This window comes from Antennarius striatus, chromosome 6 (genome assembly GCF_040054535.1).
Source record: "Antennarius striatus isolate MH-2024 chromosome 6, ASM4005453v1, whole genome shotgun sequence".
Classification (NCBI taxonomy): Eukaryota; Metazoa; Chordata; class Actinopteri; order Lophiiformes; family Antennariidae; genus Antennarius; species Antennarius striatus.
The window spans coordinates 20,280,050-20,300,415 of NC_090781.1; the positions used below are offsets into that span (position 1 = coordinate 20,280,050).

A 20,366-nucleotide genomic window follows, 5' to 3' on the forward strand; every position below is an offset into this window, starting at 1 on the left:
GTCAGCTGATTGAATTGAAGGTTTTTTTTTTTACCCCTCACTATGAGATTACTTCCTTGGTTTCTCAGGTGCATTTCATAATCACGTCGGGGGACGGCTTTTTAAGGAAATTAGTTATTGCAAATGACCAAGTTAAAAATAAACAGCTGTGTATTTTTAAATCCATCTTTCTAAATGCAAGCCATGAATTCTCACACCTGTGGAAATGTATTCATAAAATTATTTAATGAAGTCACTAAATATACATGTAAATTAGTATGAAAAAACACGTTCAAGTGGTTTATTTACAAGAACAAGACATGGAAGTTAGCGATCACAACCAGAAACACTTGAACTGACTGGAGGAAAGCAAACATGACGTCATTCATGTCTGTTACAAAAATATTGACCTATCTGATATTTTACAGTATCTACATCACATCTATCGCTTTAAGCATTCCTCCACTTGTTCCATGTCATCAGGATTGTCTTCAATGTGCAACATAATCACTTTTGACACTTTTCATCACCTCAAATTTCATAATTGTCACCTTTTTAAAAAACATTTTACACATAAAAGCTTCATAACACCAGCTGCTGGATCGGCGGCAGGAGATTTGATTCACTTTGCTCCACAGCATCGAGTCCACTACGTTTCAACTTCATTTGATTCGACTTCTGGACCAGCATGTTCACATCATGTGTGTGTGTGTGTGTGCCCCTGGTGTGCGTGTGTCTTTGCTGTTGTGCTTTATGTTTCCTCTGCAGTGCGTTTGTTTCTAATGTGTTTGTATCTGTTTGGGCCCTCCGACCGGGGGCTCTGAGGTCAATGGTGAACATTTCAAAGAGGCGGCTTGGCCGCACTTGAGAGTGACTGCTGCCTGTCTGTGTGTGTGTGTGTGTGTGTGTGTGTGGTAGGTGGGTAATCTGATCCGGAATCTGGCCTCGGCTGTTGTTGAGTTCGGGATGGTTCAAGGTTGGAACACGAGCCAGAGAAATCCGTGTCATCCTGAAAAGAGAGCAGGAAGAGGAACATAGACGCGCGGTGATTAGTAACATATCTCCCCTGAGCCGACCACAGGCCAACCCGTAACAGGATAGTCTTGTCTACTTCAAAGAGCTCCCGGCGTCTCCTGTTTCTGATACCAGCTGCTTGTCATGGACTCGACCAAGGAGACATCCCGGGAGGAGAAACAATGGGTGCACAAATTCACACCCGACACTCCTCAGATTTACTCTGTAAAGAATTCATAAAACATGACTTTCCTCCACTGAGGAGGTTTTAAAATTTTTCTCCCCTGTGTTCCTTTGACTTCATGCAGGACGACACAAAAACGAGTTGATTGATTTTCATGGAACTCTGAGAAAGAGTTGGATGTGTGCCAAAGAGAGAATGATTTAATTCTGGATCCGGTCCAGATTTAGCTGTTTTTACTACCACTGTAACCCCCAGGGCAGCAGTCCTGGTGGTGCACATCTATTTAGGCTTTCATTGGGGTTTTAACTGAACCCAAAGGAGCTGGGGGTGAAATGTCATTCTAATGTTTTTATGAGAATTAAGTCACTAAAGACGCTACAATCACAAAACTTCATGAAGTCGTACAAACATCTGTGATGAGCGATCGACTTGTTTCCTGCAGCGCCTCACCTTCCTGACTCGAGTGCTGTTGGGACAGAAGAGCGCCCGTCGCTGCGTCGCCGCAGCTCTGCCTGCTCCTCTCAGGTGACCTCTCCCTCGACCTGAACCCTTCCCCACCGTCCTCTTCCTCCTCTGACGTCAGCCTCACTGTCGCCATAGCGTTGCTCTGCGGAGCCCCTGAAATCCCCGTCGTCTCTGGACTGGATGTCGTTCTGCCGGTTTCTCTGCAGACGGACTCGGGACATCCTCCCAGCTGCACCGAGGAGTCGTCCTCGTTTGCATTTCTATGGAGCAGATAAAGAAAACCGTTGAGATCCACCTGACGGTTAGAATGTCTTTCAGCTGCTGGCTGACATTAGGTGGTTAACTTGGATTGGAATTTTCTGAGTGTTTTGCACAAAGGTTTCTTTTCATCAGATCTTTCTCTCCAAAGATGTGGAGAGTTATTCCTCCTTTTATCACCTCTAGACATGATTATCATTCCTTTCATGTGGGTTAAGCTCAATCTTCACTGCGTCATTTACAGCTAGCTGTAACACAGCTCTCGTCTTTTAAACTGGAAAAAAGAAAGCATGATGAAATTGGTCTCCCTTCACCGGCCTCCAGTATGTTTCAGGATTGATTTCAAGATTTTATTGCTTGTTTTTCCAGGTTATAAATGAGCCGGCTCCTTTTATTTATCAGATCTCTTTGGCTTTTATAAACTGAGGTCAACCAACCAGCTGGTCCAGGAAGCCCCGTCTCCTCTCACCGGATTTTAACCCGCGCTGACATCTTGATTTTATCTCCATTTTAAATCTGTTGCATTTCTTCATTATGGTTGTGTTTATTGTATTTCTGGTGTCTGTTAGTTTTAATCAAGTTCAACAGCTGTCGGTTATATAAATAAAGTTTGCTTTGCCTTAACTGTAACTTATTTGCATTGCAAAAGCATGCAATGTGTACATAATGCTAATTTTATTTAGTTTGTCGAGAGGTCGACGTCGAGTTTATCCGGCCGTTCAGTGCGGTCGGCAGACTGATGCAAACACAGCGGGGGGGTTTTACGGTCGGGTCTCCTCTGGGCTGTGAAACGTCTGCAGTCATGGCGTTGGTAAAACACCGTCTTGATGTTCGGTAGTAAGGCAATGCTGGTCTTCAGAAACAGGGACGGCATCACGACGACACTAAAGTCAAATGGTTATCCTCACCTATCACTGAGGCTCATCTGGGACTGGAAGGGGCTGTTGTCATGGCTATGACCTAAACTGCAGCTCTCATCGCAGCACAGCGACGGGATCAGATGAACCGGACCTGAGGGTTACAAACAACAAAGCAACTTTACACAACTGTAAATGTGCCCCCCCCCCACCCACTTCGATCTTAGGTATGTGTGCAGCAGGACCTACCACAGGTGTGTCCGGGGCCCAGGTGGCACTGGCAGCAAGGCCTCTGGGGGAAGTCATGAAGCCAGCGGGGGTCCAGACAAGACAGCTCCGCTCCACTGAAGGGACAGTCAGCGGACCTGAGGGAGGCGGCTGAGGAGCACAAACGAGACGATCAGCGACCCGTCAGCCCCTGTAGCAGAAACCTACCGGACCCTTTTAAGGCCCCGACGCCACTCCTTCACTAAGTGAATGAGGTTGGAGGAAAAGAACCCAACTGGGGACGTCTGCCAATCTCTTCGTTGAAGACGATCTTCCTAGGATACGTGACGTCAATCGTTTGTCACCTCGGGACATTTTCTCACACTCAAAAACCGTTTGTCCTCAAGAATGCTGCTCGATAATCAAGCCGCCACAAATATGTGACACAAAGGTTTAATTAGTCCTGAGGTGTGAGATCACAACCGACAGACCAACTCTACCTACGCTTTTAATCTGAGGGTAATCAAACACGATGCGCGTTCAAATGAGACTACTGCTTATTTAAGCGATTTGCGTTTGACCTTATTTAACTCTTGCACAGTGACGATGATTTAAAAGTTCAGTCTTGCAGCCTCGAAATCAGAAAAAAAAAGTTAAACGCTGCACACGGGCAAGTAAAGACATTTGGGATAGCTTGTCCAAACAAAGCTTTTCCTTCACCTTCTCACGGGGAGTTGCTCTTGTCACCTGTGCAGGATTGTGCAAAAACTAGTGGATGGATTTCCATAGAACTTGCTGGAAGGACAAAGCACGGGTGTGGAGAGGAGGAAGAGGAGGAGGAAGATTCACCTGACTCACCGCTGGGCTTCTTCTCCAGCAGCTGCCTCTTGCAGTAGATGACACACAGGACCAGCAGGGCTAGCAGCACCGTAGCCAGGGCGCTACAGATGACGGCGGCCAGGGCCATGTCCCGCGGGCTGGTCACCACCGACGGCAGCGGCACCAGGTTCACACGCCCACTACCTGCAGCCAATCAGGAGGGAGGTTTAAAATTCTGACCGTTCTTCACCTGCATGACTTCACCTTTGTTCCCCCTACGTCTTTGTATCTCATGAATAACAGCAAAGAAAAGGACAATGCGTGACGAGGGTCAGGTAGTTTACGCTACCCAACACCCCTCAGCCAATCAGAAGCCAGCATAACTTATTCCTTTTCACCTTGACTCTGCTCAAGCGTAATGAAACAAGCAGAGGAGTTCAAAGAGAAACAGCCTGTGGTGGATTCTCTCCATCAGCCTCCGTCTCGCTCCTCACAGAAGATGATTTACAGACTGTTCAACCCCCCTCCTCCCCCCAGGCTCCCTCATGCATTAGTCACAAAGACCTGACAAAAGGAGGCAGACATGTTGGTCAGACTTTTATAAAACAGGTGGGATCGGAGTTTGTAGGAGACTGGGGGAGGAAAACGTGTCGGACAGACGTCTGGAGCGTCGTTGGAGTCGTTGTGCATCGGAACAGAAGTCCGTCCACGCCCGCATTACTCAAGCTTCTTAAAAGACTTTTATGAACCATAAAATGAGGTTCAGGTTTGTTAAAGCACCAGATTTAAAATTTATTTCCACCGTTTTGGACAATTACATTTAAAGTGCTGACATTTAGCTCTGCTTTTGGTCTCCATCAAAGGGTGATCCCTGAGAAGCTGGAGAATAAAGGAGGAGAAAAAACAACTAATCAAAGGAATCCTTCGCATTCCAGTTGAGGAGACATCTGTCAGCGTGAAGGAGAACCCACCGGTGCATCTAATTAAAGTGTCCAAGAGGTGATGTGTAATTCCACCTTAAAACCCTCCTCTGGCGATGCACAGATAACCACCGACTGTTTTTTCTGACTGCAGGTTGACGTTGAAGATCATTATGAACACGCTACACCTGCCGTGTGGCGCTTTGATCGTCACGCAAAGACGCAGCGTTCCCCTCAGAAGTGGAGAAACGGGGTTGAACGTCAGCACCTGACCTGATGTCAGAAGGAGGCGGGAGAAACGGTAGCACGCTCGGCTCCTCAGACCGACTGGTATTTCTCTGCGGGGCTACACACATGTAGCTGAACATGGCTGCCTCTGATCATTATCAGTAGTCAAATAGAATTTTCCCGATCAATGAAGGTACAACAGAAAGGGTGTGGGGTTATTGCAAAGCAAATATTAAATACGCCAGTGCGACGCGGGATTGTTGATGAATATATTAAATACAATGAAAGTCTTTTTATTTGAGAAAATCTTTTTCAGTTAGCGCTGCTGTTTGCCTTTCAGAGCATTAATCATAAGGAGTACCGGTTTGGTCTTTTCACTTCCAGGAGCTCTTTGTTATGCAATGTAAACATTACTTTGGGCTTTTTTTTAAAAAATTCAGGCTGATAGGAGATAAACGATTTTTTAAAAAATCTCTTCTGAAGGAATTTTTTTAACTTCATTAAAAAGCAAAACGTAACTTTTTTTGAAAATGATGCCACATTTTGATTATACACGGGTGAGGCTTGAACCATGTCAAATTCTCCAGTTTTTGTTTTGTGCTAAGGTTAAATTTATGCTGCACCGACACTGATCTTATTCTGTGGTGGTTTTAAAAGCTTAGACTGCTAACTACTGCCCCGGAATGCATATTACATCTTTATACCCATCTATTGCAGATACATGTTGGCAGAGTTCTTTTAAAAAAATATATTTTCTTGTGAAAATCGAGCTTTTTCAAAGTGCAAAGAAACAGTTCTTTGCAAAAAATGTTGCCTCTTTGTTATTTTCAATCACCCAGCATCTAAAAACTGGTGATCTGCTGCCGTTTCTATTCACTATCATGTCTCCATTTTTGTCTAAATGACTGAATAAAGTCACATTTTTGTTCTGCGTGAGCAACAGTAAGCGATCCGGTTGTCTGTTTGTGAGATGGCGTTACAGGAATCACCATAATTATCTTCACATGCTCTTCACTGCTTTGGCAATCCACAGATCTGTATCTGACCGTCATGTATTTGGCCTTCATTGTCAAAGTCAGATTGGACTCATCCGAGGTGAGCATCACCCCCCCCCCCGCCGCACAAAGACAGCCTGTTATCAGAGGCCCAGCAGCTGCAGCAAACAGAGGAACACTGGCCCATTGAAGAGACCTCACCTGCTGATATTATCTCCACACAAACCGCACCATAAACCACTGCCTTTCACAGACTCCTGTTGACTTAATGGAAAGCTACATACTTGAAATAAAAGAAACACTTTACAGCTCACCAGGTTCCTTTAGTGTTGTTGGTATGAAGACAAGTTGGTATTATTTAACCCAAGAATGACTTTTTTCTTCTGACAATAAGGGACGTATAAAGATCCCGCTCTGCAAACCGATATCTGATAAACTAATTGAGAGACGTTTAAAGTCTTAAAAGATGGTGTGGTGCAAGAAAAATTTCAGAGGAGAGATTTTTAAGATGTTGCTAATCGTTCAAAGATGATTCCTTTACATTTTGTCATCAATTGAGTTTCCTGCTCTAGAAAAGCTTCTGGAAGTGCAAATATTTTCGTCACAAAAACATCTTTTTGTGACCCGTTTTTGAACAACAACCACTAGAGTTTAAGGAAGTGCAACAGACACCAAATTAAATCTTTGAAAAATGAAATGAAATGGCATGATTTACAACATCCGACATCCCCTAATCATCACCTCCTGTCATGTGGCAACACCAAACACCTTTACTGTAAACTCCTGGTTTAATAATTACACCATACCCTGACTAAGAAGCCGGTGAGGATAAACCTTAGATTCCGTGTTGTGGCGACTGAGTGTTATTTTGTGAACGAGCCTTGGAGCGTTGAAAGGATCTGGTTTGAATTATGGGGAGGCGTCTGTTTCCTGTGGTTTGCCGGTCAGAGAGTTTTCTTCATAGGAGAGAACGCACTTGGACTGTCTTGCTTTAATTCAGCAAAATGATGTTTAAAAAAATTTACTTATCAAGAACAGAACATCCGTAAGATAACTGGACCGGCCTTTCCACTTGTGTGAGTGCATGAAAGTGTGTCTGTTACGATGAGGTCGGCCGTGACGGTGAAAAACTCCAGCAGATGAAACACATTAAAGAGGCTGAAGGAATCCATAAAAAAAAACCATCTCGTTTTTTTACTTGGCCTGAAAATAAGCCACCGGAGCGGAGGAAAGGAGGAGGAGAAAGGAGGGGTGTTTTAAGATTTACAGTCCAGGCCAGACGGTGACTGCCTCCCCTGCACAGCTGCGCCGTTGCCCCGGGCCAGTGTGGCCCATTAGAATGATCTGCCTTTTAAGTTTTCACCACCCTCCTCCAGATAACACTAGAGAGACGGAGCAGGACTTTCAAACATTTGGAAATGCTCTGCTGAGAGTCCCTGTGGAAGCAAACTACCAGCTATGCTGTCAGACACAATGGACATTTTGTTTCTCAGGCCTCCTCTGGTATCAAAACGGAAAGCTGTTTGGACGGACGGACAAACCAGCAGACAGACGGAGGCGGGTCAGACCCAGACCGGCGTTGGTTTCACTGACAGTAACATATATTTATATTCGTAAGAGTAAGAGACAAATTCCACATCCAGAGCGCATTTGAGTCCAACTTGTATCCATGGAAGTTAAGAAACAAAACACAGATGATTAAAGTTCTGGATTAAAAAAAGAGGCACCAGCTTATAATACTTGGTTGTCGTTGTTTGTTGACATGTTTGAGAGAAAACTTTAAAAGCTCTTTGAGATCTGCTTGAGAAACGAAATCGACCCCCAGAATGAGCATGAATCCAAATTGTAACTGCATAAATAATCCCTAAACAGCAAAGAAATTGCTTCAGTACTTCGGACACGGACGACATTTTAGGAAGAAAATAGTTTTTAAGTCATACTGCACAAATTAAACATCTCTACATCCTGAATTCTGTGCTCATTTGCGGCGGCAGATAAAAAAAGCAAACAAAACACGATTCCTTTCGTTTGAGATTGCGAGGAAAGAAATTTTTGTCTTAATTTCAGTGATGCTTAACTCTGGCTGGAGCTGCCAAAAAAAAAAAATCCTCTGAAACAGCTGCAGCCTCCTCTGCCATCAGGAAGTCACACTCAATTACCGAAGGTATAAATTCACTCGCCTTTCGGTTGCATGAGGAAAACCTGAAATCATAAGGTTGTACTTAACAACTTATAAAAGCCGGAAGACGGAAATTAATGGGATCGGTGTTGCGCTGAAACGCGAGCCCTGCTTGGGGGAACATATTTGAATGCACTTTTTGCATAATAGATGTGTATTAAAGGTTGAACCGCTGCACGCTCTGCCCTGTTTGCTCCGCTCCACGTCGGGGTTTTTTTTTTCTTTTTTCTTTTCCTGAAAACGCTTTGTTTAGAAAAATCAATGGGAGTTTTGTTCGTAGAAGTTTGTTCATTTAATCCATATTGAGTGCTGGGAAATGATTGACATGCTCTGAGCTAATAAAATCCAGCGTGGCCAAATCCATTATTATGTTAGCAGTATCCATTTCGGCTTTTCTTGTAAATCCAAGCATTTATTTTGTACGTATAGCAAAGCTGCTGGAGCTTTAGTGAATGAACTCCAGCTCGCTCCACCCTTCTACAGGCTGTGGTTCTGGTTACTCCACGGATCTTGTGCTGGCATGTTGAGTGTGTAGCTTTTTTGTGGTGTTGCAGCCCCAGTTTTTGGTTCCAGTGAGATTTGGCTATGAGTTCAATAGTGTGCTACAGCTAGTGATGTTTGCTTTGACTCTTGTATCCCCATTGTTTCATCTTAAAGCATCATCTATTGTGGGCAGGGATGAATAACCTTCACTCAAGGAACGTTTAGCAGAATGCCTCACTGATGTCTGGCCAAGAAGAAGAGGCAAAAGGCATGAGAGATGCTTACAGTGAGGCTCATAAGGAGGTGGAGGGTCCCCGCAGGGTATGCACTCCATATCTTGGAAACCGCTTAATTTCGTCTTCCTGTAATACCTGTCGAAGACACACACAGTTTGCATGTTTTCACGCGTCATAAAATCTGCACAAACTCACATATTAAAGGTGTTACTGTGAATTAATGAAGGATTGTGACGAGCTCTCACCCCGGCAGACAGTCGCCACACACCGCGTTGCTGGTGGTGGAGCAGTTGCCCTTTTGGAAGCGGTTGATGAGCCCACAGTCCAGGCAGGGCTTGCACTTCTGCAGACTCCGGTCCTCTTTGAAGCGACTGGTCCGGCAGGGCACACACCGGGCATTCTCTCCATAACCAAAGCCACATTCCTGGGGGGATTAACAGGAAAAATACACCGGGTAAGAGGTGGGGTTGGTGATTTCGCGGAGATGTGCAGCTGGTGAAAAGAGGGCTTGAATGTGGACTACGGGGGTCTGGAATTAAAGAATGATCTTGGCTCATGGGATCAGAGGAGAACAATGACTCGCCTCTTTTGAGAGTCCATCTTACACTGGCAATAATCTCCCTGACTCTCTGTGTATGAATGAGCAGCCTTCCGCTGCAAGACCCAAAAAGGCAAGGCATTTGAATAACAAAGACCCTGAGGGACACCCACTGTTGTATTATTGCAAGTTTATTGCTGCATCTTTGTCTCTCCAAGCCGACTCACTGAGTGTCCTGTTGATTGAGAGGCCAAGCAAGCAAAGGAAACGCTTCAGGAAGGGGGCAAGGATTACCAAGAGGTATGTCGAGAAAATAAGATGAATGCTCTTTGTGTCCAACAATGGAAAAGTCCACGAAAAAGCACAGCTTCCTACTTCTGTGACTGATCTAATGCTGAGGCATATTTAGAGGATTTGTCCACCTGAACCGAACGGATCTAACTCATGAAAATTTATTTCAGGAGAGCGTGAAATAGAAGACGTCTGCACGGTTTCCTCACACTGAGGATGAAATATGAATCTCATTCAAGTTGTCTGTACTTCTGGCAAACGTGGAAACAGCAATTAGGCGTCTCCGAGGGACCGGACTGAAAGATTCTGATGAGAAGAATCTGATCTCCACTTCAAATAATTTATTGTAATCACGATCCTGGTTATTTAAATCCTTTGGCCAATGTTAGCCGTATGTCTGTTTCCTAATCGTCTCTTTGTCACTTCCCCAAGATCGATTTTGTCGGGTGGTTTTGCAGCGCATTTGCACATCAACGCTCGCGACTTCACCTCATTGCGAATTTTTGGTAGGCAGTCATGTGATTCCCTACGCACATTCTATTGGATGACGGCAAGTGCACTATGTTCCATGAGTCTCAGACTTCCGTGAGACACAAAACTGTTTTAAACAGTCTATAAGAGTGTGGGAAAAGGTAATACAAATAGAAGGTGGTTTAATACCAGTATGGGGAGGGTTCATAAATGTTTAAATTACCGTAAATTTGTTAATTGCGTATGGTTCCTGGAACGCATTAACCACGAGGAACGCGGGCGCACCGTATCATCATCCACACTGAGAAAACCGAGTCCGTCGGGATGACATCATACATAGATCTCTCAGCTGCCCTCCTGTTGTCCGGTGTTGCCACACCACCATCCAAAGCCAGGACGGTAGATGGGGGGGGGGTGCTCGTATATCATTAAAGCGAAGGCCGGCTTCAAACAGGCCGTCTCTCCTCTCTTCTCTCCTCGCCCGTGTCCCATTTCACTGCCCGGGCATGCAGTCCTGTTGGAATGTGGGCACATGAGTGGGGAGGGGGTTGGGTTTGGGGAAGCAGGCTGGCGAGACAGAAAAAGGGAGGTTAGGGACAAGGATGTGATCGTATGATGGCACCACAGAGTCGGGGCGTAAGATGAGGATTTCAGCCCGTCCAGCCAAACACATGCGAGCCTGACATTGAACCTTTGGGCCGGGGCGGACCGGCGAAGGCTGGACCGCTGCAGCTGTTGTTATGAACTCTCCATATAAGGCCTTCAACGGGGGCAGAGCGGGGAACAGTGGAGATGGGGTGGGAAAGAGGGAGGGAAGGGAAGACAGACAGAAAGAGTGAGAAACAGAGTTGGGGGGCGGGGGGGGTGATGAGTGATAAAGAGGGGAAAGGCAGAATAACGACGAGGGCTTGGCCTCCGACTATCTGGAGGGAATGAAGATCCACCGCGCCAGAGGAGGCAGGAAAACCCAAATCTCTCCCTAAAAAGAAAGAACTGCAGGCCCAGTCATGGTAGGGTACCTCATGGGGTGGGGGTGGTGGGTTCTGTGACCCACTTCCACATGAACTAAGAGGGACCCAGCGACGAGGTGCCCCTTGTAGACCCAGTGATGCTGTACCTACGGGGCCCCTTATCGCAGGCCGGGAGCCGATGCCACGTAGACACGAGCGGGTCAGGGGTCCCGGGACACGTGGAGGATGCAGCCAGCGTCTTCCCCTCTGATCAGAGCTGCACGGATCATCAAGAAGGGATCTCTTTGTTCCTTTATCCCCGCTAACAGAGCTCAAAGGAGCTGAAACTCGACCCGCACAGAGCTGGTTAAGCAGCTGAAAGAAGGAACAACGTCAGCTGGAACCTGTGACACTGGAGGCAGAACGCAAGTAGAGGCTCAAGGGGCGTGGAGGAGAGAGGATGATTTGCATACTAATGAGAAACATCGCTCCTCCGGACCACAGAGCCACAGATACAAGCTGATGTTTCCAACTCAGCATGTGATGTAATCCCTCCGCAACGATGATGTCATCGTCATCATAAACTTTAGGTGGACACTGTAGCACTGCTTGATTTGATGTCATGACAAAAAAAAAACAAAAAACAAGACACTAACAGTTTATTTGAAGTTCTTCTGCAGGTAGAAGAGATCTTAGATGTTGCGTTTACTTCCCATCCATACGGGCTCAATAAAGTACAGCGGATGTAGTTTCGAAAAATGACAGTGCCAGTTCTTCCAGAGTGTATTTTAAAGTGAATCCACGTTAAAAAAAAAACAAACACATGCTCTACATCCCATTTCCATATCGCATCTCCCGATCTAGTCTGAGACTGCCAAGCATAACAGCAGTTTGAGGGGGGAGCTGGCTGGGACGTGCAGCGTGTTCAGACACAGAGATATTTCTGAGATTAGGAGGGAATCACAGGAGGGGTGGTGGGGGTGGGGGTGGGGGTGGGCAGTCAGATGATCTGGTAATGAAACGATGCTGAAAACAATGCCTGCGACCACGGCGACTCTCGCCGCTTGTGCACGTCTCGCATCCCTTCGCATCTCTTCGCCGTTCACCCCGGCATGCGTCTGACTGAAACATTAACCTCTTCCACGCTACGAGATGTCGAAACATCAAAGCGACTCCTGCCTTTTGGCTACTGGCGGTTTTCCCAGCATGCCTCAAAAAAACAAAAAAAACAAAAGCAATTCACCCCTCGGTGGTCAATGCAGCAATGGAGATTTAATATGAATGAAACCTGGAATTAAGTCTGAAGAGAATATCTGGTTTTAATGGACATTCCTTCTGTGTGGGTGGTTCTTTTAGCTACATTTAGTGCGAATAGGCTAATTGATGTTTGTCAGCCGCCTCAGAGAGGCTTCCAGCGGCAAACTTCCAGAGCAAACCGGGGCACATTCCTCTAAGATCTCTATGGCAGCTGCACAGAGTGACTCCAAAAGTCTGCTACCCTCCCCAAGCAGCCAGTCCTGCCTTTCAGAGACATGGACAGATTGTCTCGGTTACACAAAGCTCAGATCAGGAGTTGTGTCTCTGGGAAACTTTCTCCCAGCGCAGCCTTTCGGATTCGACTGCGAGCCGACGTCCCGCTACCTTCAGAGAAAGAATGAGGCAGCCAATTATTAACCAGGACCCCAGGGTGGCTGGTAGCATTCATGCCTGTTGGGCTGGCAGAGGAACACGAGGACTACTGAAGCGTATCACCAACCACAGAGTGCATGTCTGTGTGCACTAGGATTAAAGGCAACTGGGCTTAAATGCATGTGTGCAACAGATGTCAAGGGTGAAGAGGGTTTCTTTTCTTTTTTTTTTAACCAGCATTCAGAGTCGAAGTGAAGTATTAACCCACTTTAAGTCAGTTCACCAGCGTTTACTAAAGGTGGATGTTAATTTTAATGATGTAAAACCAATACAATAAACTGAAACTGAAGTAACAAGGGTGAAAATCTCCAAAACTTCTAGCCCTACCTTCTTTTCTCGGGCTTTCTGACAATAGAAATAACAGGTATAACAAGTATAACAGATCATATCTCTTTCTTTGGCTTCTATTATCGTGGCTGTTGTTGTTATTGTCGCCTTACATTGCTCTCTTTGGGATCAGTAGTGCTGGAGGTTGAGGATGCATACAGATAAAAACATTTGTTGTCTGCAGACATCAAACGTCATCAGACACGATGAAGAGGATAAAAAGTTAAATACGTGCTACTTCTGAGACCATTGCCGAGGATGCTGCTACCGCCGATTGCTTCTTGTTTTCTCGGTTCTATCTCACACTATCCACCACCGTCGCCTTTTTGTTGTTAACGAAACGCTTGTGTATGTTTCAGTGTTGACATTAAAGACATTTGGAAGTAAAGCATGCCGTTTGTAAGGACGTGCATTCAATAAAGGGTCAAGGCAGAGGTCTGCCCATCTAGAATCAGGTCCTGCTCAAAGGTTTCTCCCTGTTAAAAGACATTTTTTCCTCTCATTGCTACCGCAAACTGCTTGATCAAACAAAGGTATCAATTTCAGTTAAGGCAAAAAATAACAAATTTCCACCTTTTTCTTTACTGTACTTTATTAAAAAATCAAAAGTAACCCGCAGAGACAGAACGATCTAATCGTTTCGCTGTGATATTTTAGAGGACTTCTAAGACTACATTAAAACTGGCTGTAATTTATCAGCTTTGAGATGTAGGATTATTTACTATGAATCAATCACAGAACTGAGCTTCTTCATATGTTTGATATTTAATATTTACATCACTGTCTACACTTGCATACACTCCTGCCAGAGAGGAAATCCTTTGCTGACACTACAGAGGCCTGTCTGTACAAAGCACACAAAAACCTGTGGCTACAGCGGTGGAAAAAAGCAACGCTCCCAGTCGAGAGAGCAGCAAGCTTAGGCATGGCTTGCTTCAAACGGCGGGGACAATATGTTGGACAGGGTGCAATGGGGAAAAACAATGGAAGCCATTCAGCTGCAGAAGGTCAAAAGTAGGGGTGTGACTGATTAAAGACAGGTCGGTGTTCTACAAAAGCTAATAGCGGCTTGGCTGTTCTTTGCATGAAAGAGAGGAAGTAATAAATAATGTTGGTTCCCCGCTAAACAGATACGTCGCTCAGCCGTTTTACTTTCTGTGGAATGAAATTACTGCAAGTGCACACAGCTCCACGAGTACCACAAGTTGTTTTGTGAAAATAAATCTGATGGTCTGTTGTTCCAACCTTTGATAGCTCCTGTCCTGCATCGCACTGCTTGCAGGGCTTACAGTTCCCAAACTGGTCCTTGTACTCCTGTTCTCGGCATTCCCGGGTCTCCTCCTCACCCCGCACAGGAATCTGAAACGGGACGGTCATTTGGTGAATGTTAGAGATTCCTGCATTTCATCACCACATGGAAAGCAGATATCTATAATAGTTTATGGGGATTGACTCCCCCTCCTCCGACTTGGACTCTTCTTCATGAGATGAAACTTTAATGAGTCTTGTGGGAAAACCGCGAGTCAAAAATAACAATCGGAGGTTCATCAAGACCAGATAGCCGATGTGTTCATGACAGGACTTTGTGTAACGGTTAAAATGACCGTCATGAGTTGCAGTTCAAGTTCATGTGTGTTTGTGAGCTCTGCAGTCAGCTCCCCTCACAAGTTGTGTGGGGTTTTATTTTGAAACACCAATTAAAAGCTTTGGAAAAAAAACTCATAAATGGACCTCAGGCTAAGGTTTTATGTCCAACATGTACTTTCTACATCAACAAAACAAACGTTCACACTCAAATAAAACAGGGTAGGATTAAGCACGAGAGAAAGAAACGCTCTTCTCTCTAACTTTATAAATGTTTAAACCATTTCAACTAACAAGTTAATACAAACGGTTTATAAGGCAAACAGAACAAGCTCTCATTCTGGCTGTATTAAAAATGGAATATCTGAAGCACTTACCAGAGATGAATGTAAAACCTGCCCTACTAACAGAAGTGAGATGGTGTTCTGAAGCATCCAGACCATTTTGATCAGCCTGCAGCCTTAAACAGAAAAGTAGGGCAAAAATATAAGATTGTGTTTAATTCTGTTATTTCCTCTATAATGCACAATTTACCATAAAGAAAAAACTTTTGATTTGGCCTGAAGTGAAAGACATACTGTAAAGATGGAAGATTTATCATAACGAACATACAAAAACATGTCGTATTCTGTCAAATCTGAATTAACAATCCTGAAGCTGCAGGAAATAAATGGTTCATTTTAAATCTCTAAAATAAACACAATTAAAGTATAGTTTGGGAACGATTATAAAGAACCAGGTGCGGATTGAAGCCGAGGGAATGTCTTTCATACCTTTGCATGAAGGTAGAAGATAAAACCATCCCATAAACACGTCTCAGATGTAATCACCCGTAACCGACGCACCTCTCTATAATGACTCAGATCCGCACCGGGATCCGCGTAAAACGAGACCAGCGCGTGACGACCCGGTCATTTTATGACGTTACTTGTAATTGACATTTAAAGACTAGAGGTTTGGTTTTATACTCCGTCATTAACCAAAGGTTCGTTCCGTGAACGCGAGTTGTGCAAATGTAATAATGATAATAAAAAAAAAGTCCCTCTCACCTCCTTGAAGGAGTCTTTGCTGTGAAATGTTGTCCGTTAAAAGTCGACGGCAGACCGGGGTGAGGTGTGGCGGAGTGATCCCGGCACCGGTCCGTTCACCATGTCAGCACCGGAGCCCAGCTGAACACAGAGCGGCCGCGGAGTGGAGCGGGACGCGCTCACATCAAAGGGGGAGAGAGAGGGAGGGAGGGAGGGAGGGAGGGAGGGAGAGGTGGGGGTGGTTTATGGATCTGAAGCGCGTACATCTGATCTGTGATCAGTCCACACGACATCAAAGCCCCGTCCAAACGCAGAGCGACCACACAGGCCGGCGGACGCCGCAGGTCGACACCAAGGGCCAGGGCCACACTTATATTTTAATGTCTTAAAACATGAGTGGAAAAAAAATATGAGGGAAATATGCTGCAAGAATAAAGTTGTAATGTGTACAAGAAATTTTTTAAAAGAAGAATCTGGTTTTATTAGAAAAAACTCGAAAATGAAGTTGTAATTTTATGAACAGAAACTGCCACACGAACAAAGTTGCATTTATTACGATTAAAAGTCACAATATTTATAAATTCTCATTCTTCTTTCCTTAATGTATTTTTTTTTACAAATATTCTCATATTTTTTTCTTTTCTCGTAATGAGTTGCTTTAGTCTCATACTACTATGACTTCATTCTGCGATTCTCCAAATTTTCATCTTCAAATTAGTTTTTTTTTCTCGTTTCCAAGCTTTCTGCTAATTGCTATTAACTGCTTTTTGAATCAGCTGGTCAGCCGATACATTATTTTTATGTCACACAGACATAAATATTCAAGTAAATTAATTATATTTTTGTGCTAATATGTTTTGTTTTTAGTGTAAAACTTCTATTTTATTTTATTTTTTCAGTACTGCATTATTCTTCCTTTGACTGTTGAAGCTCGGAGTGTCTTTCACTATAAATCTAAACTGGATTGTGATCTGAACTATATTTAGAGGCTGTTTACATGAAGTTAATTGGGAGAGTTTTCATCTCCATGTGCCATCATGACCTCATGGTGCTGCTCTTGTATTGGCTGAACTTCAGCTGACTTGATCTGCTTGTGGGCATCATCAGTGTGGTAATGAGTTTGAATTTTGGATGTAATGTAACCCACTTTTAGGGGAAAGGTATTACAGTATGGTGAAAAATCCAACATCCCTATTGGTCACTGCCGAGGCGCCCTTGAGCAAGGCGTCGTCCCCCCCACAAGCTGCTCGTTTGGGGCGCGACCCCCTGTGCGCAACCCGTCACTCTGCCTCCCCCCACTGTTTGTGATGTGTTACTAATAGCATGCCTACAGGCCCCCAGTGTGTTGTGTTCAGGGGCCTGTATTCAAAAACTGTGTGTATGCATGACTAACAAAAAGACTGTAACCACATGCAAAAAGAGTGAAGAGAGTGTAAAGATAATTTCCCCTCGTGTGGACAATAAAGTAGATTTAATCTTTAATCTTAATCTAATTGATTTGGTCTAAAGCTTAACATTTCCTTTTGCCCAGAGGTTTCTTATATATATATAATTTGTCAAGTTTGATTCTGCAAAGGCACGATCATATCCACCTCTAGCTAAAAAAAAAATTGTGTGCGCGCTCTCTTGTGTGTTTGTGTGTGTGTGTGTGTGTGTGTGTGCGTGCGTGCGTGCGTGCGTGCGTTTGTGTGTGTGTGTGTGTGTGTGTGTGTGTGTGTGTGTGTGTGTGTGTGTGTGTGTGTGTGTGTGTGTGTGTGTGTGTGTGTGAACCAAGGCAAAGACACACAGGACAAGAGTTCAGCACTGCAGTAAATGTGGCCAATTACTGTACATGTCTGGACATGTTGCATATGAATTCCAGGAAATCACTGTTTACTTTTAAAACGCAATTAGCTTTTAATACTTGCCTATTGAGGAATCCTAATAACTAATGTTATTACAGGATCTAACACTAACACATCTGTTATTATCCTTACATACAGCTGGTCTATGTTGTGACACTTTCATGATGTGCGTGGGTATTGTTCCTGTTCATGGAACAGTATTTTAACTTTGTATCATTCACAATAAAAATAATCTCTCTGATTATTTTTATTTCCTCTTTGCTGAGGTCACAAATGGATTGCACACCATTACAACGCTAATACTGAACATGTCATGACAGCGTCCATAAAGAGATGTAAGGTTTGCTTTTGGCTCCATCTATTGACAAATTCCTATAATTGTTCATTTTCTGATCTCTGTTCCTGCAGAAAGTTCAGCCCTGGTCTGCTTGTTTTTTTTTACTCATTTGTGTACTGATACCAAGAGGGGAAATGTTGTTCTGCTTTCGACCCATCCCTGAGGATGGGTGGTCAACAAGCAAGCTGTTTTACACGGAGATCTACCGTAATATTGTATTGTATTGTATTGTATTGTATTGTATTGTATTGTATTGTATTGTATTGTATTGTATTGTATTGTATTGTATTGTATTCTATTCTATTCACCCATCCTACACTGGCTTGTGGTAGCGGACTTCTGAACTCTTAAAGAGACAGTAACTGGATAACGTTCATCCCAGATTTATCCGTCACTGTCTCTTTAATAGACCTGAGTACATCCCTGCAGCATCCAGCTGGAGCTGTTCGTGACTTACATTTGTCATTTTAAGGCCTTTCCACCCAAACATCCACGTCCGAAGCGTCCAAACTGCCCTCCTTTCTATCTGTGCCATCATATTAAGGGAAACGGAGTTCATGTCCAGCTGCAGTGCAGAGGACGGGACGGAGATGCTGCACTGAGGCTGCAGTTTTCCTGACTTCAGTATCCCACTCGTCAATGCGGCATGAAGATGTAACTTGTGTTCTGGTAAGTTGGGAATGTATTTGTTTCCGATTTTACTGCCTTCTGAGTCATGAAGATCTAATGGGGTCGTAAATTATTTTATGCAAACGACCATGTTCTTCAGACTGAGTTTGAGTGTAATTTAAGGCGCTGGGAGTCTTTGACTTTGAAGCAATGATGATATCATTTTACGACGTAATACAGCCGGTTTCGATCAAGAAAAAAAACCAACATGCCACGCCGAATAAATCAGTTTACACAGTATTAGCATCTCATATTAATGACCAAGTTAAACGGAATTAATTTTACACTGTAATATAAATCATACTTAAAGAGAACAATTATAACTAATGAGCTTTATGAAGATGAAGCCTCCAATTAAGGCCTAGGAGTTGATGTGCGCACTTTAGCTGCTGCTGATTGAATTCTGACTTCAAATCCCAGAATTCAGTGGCATAACGTCGTTCAAGCTAATCAATGTAATGTAGCTGCCAGAAGTCACTAGTGAGAGCAGCTTATATTTTATATCACTGCGATCACACTTAACAGCTTGGAGTCAGCACAAAGCTAATTACCATGAAAGAAATTTTGGCATCACGACAAGCAGTCTGATCAATGAATAGATGACAAATTTAAAAAATTAACATAAAAAACTCAAAATAAAAGCGCCGTGTGAACAATTTACAAAAGTAATCCTTTTACGGAATTAATATGCAATATCTTTATCCTGAGAATGAGAAATTGATATTCAGTTTAAACAAACCTTATAAATACTTAAATTTCACTTTTATTCTACAAAGTCAAATTTGTCTGCCTGTTATATCATTTTCACCAATTAAATTTGAAATCCGAATTTGCATCATACACTCACCCTTTTATGTGGCTTAATCACTTTGTAATCCTTGCAAATAAAAAATTAAAGAAAAGAAAAAATTATCGTAATATGCCAGAGCAGAATGGAGGTCAACCTGAATAAGTTAGACATAAGGCCATAAGGAATGGATGTGGATCAAGCAGCTGGAAAATCGACTCTATTTAATTCTAGTATTACTATACATGTATAAATATGAATGCTTTCTACATGTTAAATATCAACCACAGGCCAGTGTGCGTTACACTCTGACCTCAAGCTGACATAAAATCGATTAACACAGCTGTATACGATCAAGGGATTTTATTTATATATATATAAATATATATATATAAATTATATAAATTATATATATATATATATATATATATATATATATATATATATATATATATATATATATATATCCGACTAAAACAAAGTAAACATAACGAAAACAGAGGATGAATAACATGAGAACCGTTCAGTTAGTTATTTCTCTAACCCTGGGCTAAATGGAGAATATACCCGAGAGTGAAAGCTCTTGGATTCTAAGTAGTCTCTGTAGAGCATACGACTCAACTGAGAAACAAACACCACATAGTCGATAACACTAACTAAACACAACTAAAACCTAGTTAGCAAACTTGACAACGATGCGCTTTTTAATACTCAAAAGAATCAACGCGAATTAGAAGAGCGAAAGTACGATAACACGCATGCGCAAATGAAACATTGCGCCTCACCGGTCTGTTTCCGTGTTGTAGACTTAGCAGAGACATATTAAATTAAAATAAGACATGTAGATGAAAATATATATAGTTTGTTTTTAATGGCACTCCGCAGATGTCCCTCGATCTAAAATTAAAAGGTAATCGAGGCCGCCAAGTGGAGTTGACGAAATTTAAGACGATGCGGAAGTGAATGGGAGGGAATCATCTCGCTCCGTCTGCGGAGGTTTGCACCCGCGCGGTGTAATTTTTTATTA

General features: G+C 43.4%; 1 protein-coding gene and 1 long non-coding RNA gene across 3 annotated transcripts; one reads left to right on the forward strand and one right to left on the reverse strand.

The window, feature by feature from the left end:
- Nucleotides 1-206: 206 nt before the first annotated feature.
- On the reverse strand, nucleotides 207-15,877 carry tnfrsf19 (tumor necrosis factor receptor superfamily, member 19). Of its 2 annotated transcripts, none has more exons than XM_068317268.1 (10): nucleotides 15,724-15,877; nucleotides 15,052-15,134; nucleotides 14,336-14,449; nucleotides 9,070-9,248; nucleotides 8,874-8,959; nucleotides 3,823-3,987; nucleotides 3,007-3,135; nucleotides 2,809-2,911; nucleotides 1,628-1,902; nucleotides 207-988 (listed from the first exon to the last, which is right to left on the reverse strand). In XM_068317268.1, the coding sequence occupies exons 2-10, from the start codon at nucleotides 15,115-15,117 to the stop codon at nucleotides 984-986; spliced, it is 1,122 nt and encodes a 373-aa protein (XP_068173369.1). In that variant the 5' UTR covers nucleotides 15,118-15,134; nucleotides 15,724-15,877; the 3' UTR covers nucleotides 207-983. The 2 variants fall into 2 exon arrangements, with proteins under 2 accessions (XP_068173369.1, XP_068173367.1); XM_068317266.1 differs by having other exon boundaries at nucleotides 3,814-3,987.
- On the forward strand, nucleotides 3,998-7,564 carry LOC137596599 (uncharacterized). Its single transcript, XR_011035559.1, has 3 exons — nucleotides 3,998-4,549; nucleotides 4,647-5,124; nucleotides 5,965-7,564. It is a non-coding gene; the product is annotated as an uncharacterized lncRNA (long non-coding RNA).
- Nucleotides 15,878-20,366: the final 4,489 nt, after the last annotated feature.

Coding starts and splice junctions, on each gene's coding strand:
- tnfrsf19 (XM_068317266.1), bottom strand. CDS start 15,117: ATGGTCTGGATGCTTCAGAACACCATCTCACTTCTGTTAGTAGGGCAG. Junction 8,960..9,069: donor TGTGGCGACTGTCTGCCGGG/GTGAGAGCTCGT, acceptor TGTCTTCGACAG/GTATTACAGGAAGACGAAAT. Junction 2,912..3,006: donor GGGCCCCGGACACACCTGTG/GTAGGTCCTGCT, acceptor TGTAACCCTCAG/GTCCGGTTCATCTGATCCCG.